The sequence below is a fragment of the Chrysochloris asiatica genome, unplaced genomic scaffold, assembly GCF_000296735.1.
Source record: "Chrysochloris asiatica unplaced genomic scaffold, ChrAsi1.0 scaffold00076, whole genome shotgun sequence".
Taxonomy (NCBI): Eukaryota; Metazoa; Chordata; class Mammalia; order Afrosoricida; family Chrysochloridae; genus Chrysochloris; species Chrysochloris asiatica.
Window position 1 is genome coordinate 3,645,353 of NW_006408594.1, and position 9,756 is coordinate 3,655,108.

Sequence of the window (9,756 nt, forward strand, 5' to 3'; positions counted from 1 at the left end):
GTGGGTGTGGCAGAGCAGAGAGGTGTGGGCAGTGGGGCAGTGGCCAGAGTAGGAACAGGGACAGAGGGGGTAGGGCCAGGCAGGTGCTCCGGCCCGGCTCCAGCTGTGGCCTTGCCCAGCAGGCTCTGGCTGGGGAGGCGGGAGATGGCTGTGTCCCCAAGCTTCCTGCTGGGACACTGCTCCTGAAAGGGGATCCGAGCCCCTGATAAGAGCTTGAGGCAGGTCCTCAGGAAACAATGGGCGGCTTGATGAGACCTGCTCTGTGATACTCCTGAGAAGGGAGAAGCCCCTTCAGCCAGGCCCCACTGGAGAGGAAATTGGGGGTTTCCGTGGCAACCAGTTCCCTGGGCACAAAGGCTGGTCTGTGTGCTGGGAAGGCAGCTGAGGTGTCGCTCTGGGGAAGCAGGGAGACAGGGAGGGATGGGGTCCATGGGGGTAAGGGCCAGGGGCTTCTTAAAGAGCTGACAGTCACGGGCCTCTGGGGCAGCTGTGTGCTCCAGGCAGGCCCAGGGAAGACGGGCCACAGATAGCACAAGTGTCGGGCTAGGAGGCGGAGCAGTTTATTATTTACACGGATGAAGAGCAGGAGAGTAGAGGCCGAGGTGGGGCAGGCAGGAGGCTGGGGCTCAGTCGGTGATGATGAGTTCATCCACGCCCCAGTCCTCATAGCTCCCGTCTGGCAGGTAGCGGCGAATGATGATGGGGATCTTTCGGGCCCTGTGGAAGGGAGAAGTCTCAGGGCAGCAGGGCTGGTGAGGCCAGCTCTATGCATCAGGGACAGAACGTAGAGAGCACTCTGTTGGGAAGGAACTACCAGCTAAAAGGTGTTCCACACCCTGAGTATGGGACGGTGTCGGGAAGGCTCTGCCATCCCATGGCAACAGACACAGACGCCTGTCCCTCCCAGGACATTGGGGGTGGGGGGGGGCTCCGCAGCAGTGACCCACCACCTGGGTGACTTACTTGAGCTCCTTCATGGCGATGAGCAGGGGGTCTGTCTCCCCCTCCAGCTCCACCATCACGGGGGCACACATCCTGCGGGCACAGAGACAGATGTCAGGGAGGTCAAGCAGGAGGTCAGGGTGGGCACCCGTGTTCTCACCTCCCCAAACCTCAGACGTCTCACTGCAGCATGGTGGTTGTTGTTGTTAAGTACCGTGGAGTCGGTTCCAACTCCTAGTGACTCTGCACAGGGTTTCCGAGGCTGCAAATCTTTGTGGGAGCACACAGAACAGCTGGTAGTTTTGAACTGCCGACCTTGAGGTTAGCAGCCTGATTCGTAACCACTACGCTACCAGAGCTCCTTGCCTGCATGGTGGGGGTGCTGAAATAATGACAGTCAGCAGGTAAGTGCTGCCCAGGGGCTGCCTGCTGCTCTCAATGCATTACTTACTACTGCAGTGGGCGGTGGTGCTGTTTGTATTTCTAACGCACAGATAGGTTAGCAACATGCTCAAGGTCACACAGCCAGTAAATGGCAAAGCCAAGATCTGAACCCCACGTACTGCTTCCTAACCACGTAATATGACAGGTATGATGAACATGACCAACATCAGCTACAATCATTATAACATATGATCCATCATGTCAGCCCCCTACCCAAGACCATCCCCAGGGCTGATCGCAGATGCCAGAGCCCGGATGCAAGGCAGAGCATTGAAGGTACAGGGAACAGCATGTGCAGAGGCACACTATTCTGACCACTGGATTCAAACCCAGAGCCTGGTGGCCTCAGAGCCCAGCTCTCCACATTTCCCTCAGAGTCCTGGTGTGGCACTGTGGCTTAACACACTGGACTACAAGGTCAGTATGAACATCAAGGTCAGCGGTTCAAACTTATCAGCAGCTCCTAGGAAACCCTATACACGGTTGCTATGAATCGGAACCAACTCAACAGCATTAACAACAACAACAACCCCTTTGGTGGTCTCGAGATCCACTCCCCGGTCTCCACAGTCTGTGACCAGGGTGCTCTCCCGCTTATAATCCTTCTACGACTCCTACGGCCAGCAGGCCAGAACCCAACCTGCTCCTTGCTCCCCATTCTGGCATCTTCTCAGGCTACTTCCCTCCACGTACCCCAGGTTCCAGCCAGATCCTTCCACTGTGTGTCCCCTCCAAGCCTGGCTGGGCTCCGTGTCCCAGGAGCACCCGGGCTGTGTCCTTAGGGCCTCCCCTTTCTGCACAGGTTTCTCCTAGGCCCTGTCTCACGGCACTGGAACTACCTGCTCAGAAGGTTTCCTACAGACCACCTGGGGTTCAGCGTGCTCCCCACCCAAAAAAAAAACTACTCCAGAAACAGGCAAGAGGAGACTGATTCGAGGCCCACCTCCTCCAGGAAGACGCCCTTGACTATTCCAGCTCACAGTCACACAGATCCCGAACTTGGCTCATCATCAGAAATGACTAAGAGCTCATGCTAGAAAACAGAGGTGAAGGGGCCTAGAAATCTCTATTTGCAAAGCTCCCTAGGTGATGCTGATGCTAGGTAATTCCAAGACACCGGTGTACACCAAACAATTCACTTGTTTTACTGTTGAATATTTTGATTTGTTACTCTCAAAAACCTGAACATTTTCCTAAGGTGGAGACCAAGTATTTCACTTCCCCTATAATGGAATCCAAGAAGCTCTGGTAGCATAGTGGTTAAGAGTCGGGCTGCTAACCTCAAGGTCAGCAGTTCGAAACTACCAGCAGTTCTGTGGGAGAAAGATAAGGCTTTCAGCTCCCAAAAAGATTTACAGCCTCAGAAACCCCGTACAGGGTCGCTATGAGTCGGAACCAACTCCACATAACCCTATAATGGAGTCCTGGTATGGCACTATAGGATAAGCACTGGTCTGCAAGGTCAATTTGAACTGCAAAGTCAGTGGTTCAAACCCACCAGCTGCTTCTTGGAAAACCCAGACTGGTTCACTATGAGTCAGAACCAACTCCACAGCACTTCACAACAACAACTGGGAAAACGCACTAGACTGCAAAGTCACAGGCTCTCACTCACCGGTCGCTATGAGTTGCAACGGACTCAACAGCACATAACAACAACAACAATATCCTCCAAGAAGCCCTGGTGGTGCTGTAGGATAAGCACTGGACTGGCTAGCCACAAAGTCAGTGGTTCAAACCCATTAGCAGCTCCACAGGAAAAAGATGAGGCTGTCTGCTCTCGTACACATTTAGTCTCCAAATCCTATATAGGGTAGCTATGAGTCGGAATCCAGTAGATGGCAGTGGATTGGGGATTTATATCCTTTGTGAAGGAGCCCTGGTGGCAAAATGGGTAAGGCACTGAGCTAGTAAACACAAGGTGAGTGGTTCAAACCCACCAGCCACACCTCGAGCAAAAGCTGAGGCTACCTGCTCCCAGAAAGATTTACAGTCTCAGAAACCCAAGGAGCAGTTCTCCTGTGCCCTACAGGGCACAATGAGTCAGAATCGACTCAATGTAAGTGGGTTAGGGATGTAGCCGCCTATACTGCCTCTATACATAAACCTTCAAAGAACAGGGCAAGGTGCTCTCCTGGTCTACGTCAGCCTTACTTCTTCCAAGAGGAGTAACTGAAGAGCACTCATTCCCCCAGCACCTACTATGTGCACACAATGTGTGCAGGGCCTATGTGACTAGGTCCATCTCCCTGCCAAACCTAAACACCTGGGGACTGGGGAATTGCATATTTAATCATTGTCACACTCTCAACAGTAATTTGTCACACACGAGGACTTGTGACAGTGAAGAATTCTCTGGGCAAAATACCGAATGATGCAGAAAGCATCAAAAGAAGATGGCAGGAATACACAGAGTCATTGTGCCAAAGAGAAATGGGTGATGTTCAAGAGGTAGCATATGATCAAGACCCAATGGTCCTGAGCTGCACTGAAGGCATTGGCAAAGAACAAGACTCTGGGAATTGATAGAATACAAATGGAAATCCTTCAACAAACTGATGTAGCACTGGAGATACTCACTCAGCTACCTGGCCAACTGACAGAACAGATCCGTATGTGTGCCAATTCCCAAGAGAGGAGACCCAATGGAATGCAGAAATCATTGAACATCATCATTAATCTACATGCAAGTAAAAGATAGCTGAAAACCAGCTACAACAGTATCAGATTCAGAAGAGTATATAGAACTAGAGCTATTGCTGACGTCAGCTAGCTCTCGGCTGAAAGCAGAGAATACCACAAAGATGTTTGCCATTGTTGTTAAGTGCCATTGAGTCAGTTCCGACTCGTAGCGACTCTGTGTAGGGTTTCCAAGCAGTGAACGCTGAGTTTAAATCACTAACCTTGTGGTTCAAACCAACCTTTCGGTCCAGTGATTTATCCAAGGCTTTCGACTGTGTGGCTCATGACAAGCTATGGACAACACTGTGTAGAGTAAGTATTCTAGAACACTTAACTGTGCTCACAAGGATCCTATACATAAAGAGGCAGTTGTTTGAACAGAACAAAGAACGAATGGCTTAAAATCAGGAAAGGTGTGTGCCAGGGTTGTATTCTTTCACCGTATTTTTTCAATCTGTATGCTGAACAAATAATCTGAGAAACTGGATTCTATGAAAAAGAAGGTGGCATCAGGATTGGAAGAAGACTCATTAACAACCTGCAATATACAGATGATACCACCTTGCTTTCTGAAAGCGAAGAGGTTTTAAAATCCTTACTGATGAAAATCAAAGACCACAGCCTTCAGTATAGGTTGCACCTCAATGTGAAGAAAACAAAATCCTCACAATCAGACCAATAAATAACATCATGATAAATGGATAAAACATTGAAGTTGTCAAAGATTTCATTTTTCTTGGATTCACCATCAACACTCATGCAAGCAGCAGTCAAGAAACCAAACGATGCACTGCATTCGGTAAACTTGCTGCACAAGACCTCTTTTTAAGTGTACAAGAATAAAGCTGTTAGTTTGAGAACTAAGGTGCACCTGACCCAAACCATGGTATTTTCCATCACTTCATACGCATGTGAAAATTGGTCTGTGAATAAGGATGACCGTAGAAGAATTGATGCATTTGAGTTATGGTGCTGGAGAAGAATATTGAAAGTATCACGGACTGCCAGAAAAACAAATCTGTGTTGGAGGAAGTACAGCCAGAATGCTTCTTACAAGCCAGGATGATATGACATTATCTGTCATATTTCAGACATGTTATCAGAAGGACCAGTCCCTGGAGAAGGACCTCATGCTTGGTAAAGTAGAGGGTCAGTGAGAAAGACGAAGATCCCCAACAAGGTGGACTGAAGCAGCAGCAGCAGCAATGGGCTTAAGTATAACAATTGTGAGGATGGCACAGGACAGGGCAGTGTTTTGTTCTGTTGTGCATAGGGTCACTATGAGTCAGAGCTAAATGGATGGCACCTACCATGGGATCCTTGAACACATTTGCCAACAATCCTTAGGAAGTGGATGTGATAAACAATATCAGCCACCAGATGGTGCTAATGAGCCAGACTCAACCTTCATCTGAATGCTAAATTTATTCCGCTCCTTGGAAACCCTACACAGGGTCAACACTTAATAACAACATTAAGCACAGTAGTATAGCAGGCCAATGCACTGGACATGGTCGGTTTGAACTGCAAGGACGGTGGTTCAAACCTACCAGCCATTCCTTGGAAACCCTATTTTGTTGTTAGGTGCCATCGAGTCAATAGCAACCCTACGCACAACAGAACAAAACACTGCCGGATCCTGGGCCAACCTCACAATTGTTGCCACACTTGAGCCCACTGATGCTGCCATTTTGCCAATCCATCTCACTGGGGGTCTTCCTCTTTTTCTCTGACCCTCCACCCTATCAAACATGATATCCTTCTCCAGCGACTGGTCCCTCCTGACAATATGTCCGAAGTATGAGACGAAGTTTAGCCATCCTGGCCTCCAAGGAGCACTCTGGCGGCACTTCTTCCAACACAGATCTGTTGGTTCCTTTGGCAGTCCATGGCACTTTCAATATTCTCCTCCAACACCATAACCCAAAAGCATCAGTTCTTCTACGGTCTTTGTTATTCACTGTCCAGCTTTCACATGCATATGAGGTTATTGAAAATACCATGGCTTGGGTCAGGCGCACCTCCTTAGTCTTCAAGCTGACATCTTTGCTCTTCAACACTTTAAAACGGTCCTGTGCAGCAGATTTGCCTAATGCAATGCGTCATTTGATTTGCCTGCTGCTTCCTTGAGTGTTGACAGTTGATCCAAGAAGAATGAAGTCCCTGACAACTTCAATCTTTTCTCCATTGATAATAATGCTGTTTATTGGTCCAGTGGTGGGGATTTTTTTCTTTACATTGAGATGTAATCCATACTGAAGACTGTACTCTTTGATCTTCAACAGTAAATATTTTAAGTCTTCTTCACTTTCAGCAAGTAGTACTTGGCCATCTATACAGGGTCATTATTCAAAGGCACGTAAGAACATCAAGCGCTGGTTCCCTACTACCAGATACTAATGGCATATAGACCTGCTCCCCTTTCCTTGTCAGAAGATAGAGTGGGGCCATAGCACAATCCCAAAGAGAAGCAATACCCTTTTGTAGCAGTGGTCTGAATGTCTGCCTCAAAAACATTTGTATGCATCATCACATCACCCACATATGAACTCCAGTCTTTGAAACTTAAGGCTCACTCAAGGCTCTAGTGACATCTTTCCCAAGCTCATGACCCAAGCCACTTGCCATCCCCAACCATCCACATGCATCTGTCTTGATCTGGTACCTGGAGCACCTTCAAAGCCATCTCCTCCCTTTACTTGTCCCTGTGTGAATTCTAATTCCTTCATGAGACTTTCCCAGGCACCCTGAAATTACTGTTTCTTTGTACTTTCATAACCATGTCCCCTACCCCCACCCAACTGAACACCTAGAGGAGGGGGATTACGTCTTTCAACATGTTCACACCCCAACAGGAGCTAACAGAGTGTCTCACCACATGCTGAAGACTAAAAGCTTCTTCCCTGCTGGGCCACTTTCAGCTAGACCAGCACTGCCCAGGAGAAGGCCACTCTGTGAGGACAGAATGTTCTGGATGTGCACTAGCCATAGGTGGCTACTGCACTTGGAACGTGACCCGTGACGATGGACTGGATATTCATGTTCATTTCAATAAATTCCATTTCATAATTTAAATGTCAATAGCCATATGTGGCTGGCCCAAACCACTGCAGAGTACAGCCAGGCTAGCCAGGGTCTTGCACCCGGGTGTGGGGCCTTTCAGTGAGGGGGACACAGCTGTCATTGTTACACCCCAGAACTGCCTGCCCAGACTGAGCATCACTACTCCTCCAGCATTCTCCACCCCTCAGAGCTGCTGCCCCTCGTCCACAGGCCCATTTCTCACACCTCTCCCATGCAGGTTTGGACCCCTTTCCTCAGCCAGGTGCTTCCTTTCCATGGCTCCCCGTGGGTGGAGGATAGTGCCCTGTCTGTCTGCGGAGCGAGTCTCTATGAGCCAGTCTCTGCAGTCCCTGCTCTCAAAGCCACTTGTCCACAGCGTCCACGCTCCTCCGTGCCCTCGAAGGCCTCAGCAGGCAGCTGTGCAGTCCCAGTCTCTGACTGTGGAGTCAACCTCACTGTTCAAAGGCCACACAATCCGAGCTGGGGCCCAGGGACCTCCAGCTGCCTACTGTCTATCATCTGAGTCTTGTTTTCCTTCAGCTGGCTCCCAACTTAGGAAGGAGAAGAAGGTGGCTACGGATGGATCCTCCAGCACCCCACACTTCCCTGAGCACCCACGTCTTGACAAGGAGTGCCCTTCCCACTCCTCTGGGCTGGCCACACTGCACCCAGGGGTAAGACGCACCATAAGCCAGTGGGAGCTACCGTCTGACTAGCAGCCTAGAGCTTGGGAATTCACATTGTTTTTGATTTGCTTCACTGACCTGAGAGGCCATCATGTGAGTCTGGGTTTTCACTGTGATTTTTCCTACGTCCTTCTCCGATGCCCAGATGCCATTTCTCCCACAGATGTAAACTCCCTGGGGGAGGGGTTGAGCACAAAGCCTGGCACACCGTGACAGGAGGGCCTGTGTCCAGGTTCTGGCTGGGAAGGATAAGCAGAAGAGGGGCACACACTCACGCGATCTGGAGGGCTCGGGTGCCCAGCACGCGGGCTCGCTCATACTTGGTCATGTACGGCGTGGTGATCCGCTTCTGGTTGGCCTGCGGTCGCTCCCCTGATGGAAGGATCTCGACGTTCTCCTGGCCCTCCTGGACACCCAAAAAGAAAAGAAGGAAAACCTGGGAGTCTGGTGACAAAGGGGGTTAAGCACCCAGCTGCTAATGGAAAAGGCGGCAGTTGGGACCCACCAGCTGCTCTCCAGGAGAAAGAGGGAACCCGGTGGGACAGCTCTACTCTATCCTACAGGGTCACCAGGAATCACCAAGGGCTCCAGGACATTGCATGTGGAAAGGAGAGCCTGCTGGGTGCATGCTATGGGAGAGGAGGGGGAGGGAGGAGGTGACACAAATGGCCCTCCCCATCAAACTCACTACTGTTAACGCTTATTCCAGGCTAGCAAGTCTGCACTGCCTTGCTAACGCCTTACTTCGTCCCCACAACAGCCTTCTCAAGTAGGGATCGCAGCCCCTGCTCTAGAGGCTCAGACATCGTGAGCGTAACCAGAAGACCTAGTCAAAGGCTGGGATGGCCTAGGTCTGGTGACTTCCAAAGCCAATGCCTACCCATGTATATGAGAGGCAAAGAGTCAGGAGATGGGGACAGGGGTCCCCAGGATGTTGGCTCTATCAAGAGGTATCCTAGATGACAAATAACCCTAAGCAGGAAGTTGGGAGCAGGCATCCCACCCCCCACCTACAGTAATTGAGTCACGGGGTCATGTGACTAAAAAAGGCAGGAAACATGTACTGGCACAGAGAACAGTTCTTGGTTAGCCTGTTTTAGGGGAGACATGGGAGCAGAGCAGTAGGGGCTAAGAAGGCCACACATGATCATGCAGCCGAGTTAACGAAATGGTGAGAGGGCGTCAAATTCATCCTGGGTTTGAGAAGTGTGCAGAGACTTAACAGAGGAGTAGGAGCAGCCAGGCCAACAAGCAAGAGAAACCCATTCCAGGCAGATGGAAAAGCTTGCACAAGGGAACCAAGGAGAGAGAGAACAGATTAGGTGCAGAAAGCTAATTGTGGAGTTTGATGAGAACAAAAGGTGCAAACAGTTTTGTAGGGAGGAGGTTAAATTGCATAATGAAGAAATAACTAATTCTGTAAATATTTACTGAGTGCTGACTCCTCAGAGGCGCTATATGCAGGGTCACTGAGTGAGAACCAACTTGACAATACTAACAACAAAACAACAACAACAACTATATGTAAGATAGCGATCTAAGTGCTCGGGATGAACAGTGAGTGATTAAACAAGCCACATTAGAAATTCTTGCCTCACACCTAAAACGGGGCGACAACATGCCCAGTGAAGGAGGCTTCCTGCGGAGCCGCTGCAATACATAAGACTGTAGGTGGAAGCCTGAACCACATCCAGATCTCCAGAGATGGGAGATTCCCACTTGAAAGGGCAAGCAGACCAGCCTGGAGTGGCTAGAAGAACAGAAGATACTTCTTGAAAGAAAGACCTACAGGAAAAACATAAAACAACATAGGCAGACCTACTGTTACTACAAGAACAAGCAACTTGCTTGCCCAGGAAACATCAAGGCAAGTGGTCGGGTCCCCTCAGTGCAAACCCCCTTCCAAGACTAAGACTCAATGGGAATACATGCTCTGATT

The 9,756-nt window shown here is 49.8% G+C and overlaps 1 protein-coding gene across 1 annotated transcript in view; it reads right to left on the reverse strand.

Moving 5' to 3' along the window:
- Positions 1 to 624: 624 nt before the first annotated feature.
- The window catches only part of POLR2F (polymerase (RNA) II (DNA directed) polypeptide F), an 11,933-nt gene continuing 2,801 nt past the window's right edge, over positions 625 to 9,756 (reverse strand). The window contains exons 3-5 of the mRNA XM_006865196.1: positions 8,093 to 8,223; positions 964 to 1,035; positions 625 to 717 (exon numbers count right to left, since the gene is read on the reverse strand). Coding sequence (XP_006865258.1) covers positions 627 to 717; positions 964 to 1,035; positions 8,093 to 8,223 — 294 coding nt within the window. The 3' untranslated portion in view covers positions 625 to 626. The remainder of the gene's footprint in view (positions 718 to 963; positions 1,036 to 8,092; positions 8,224 to 9,756) is intronic.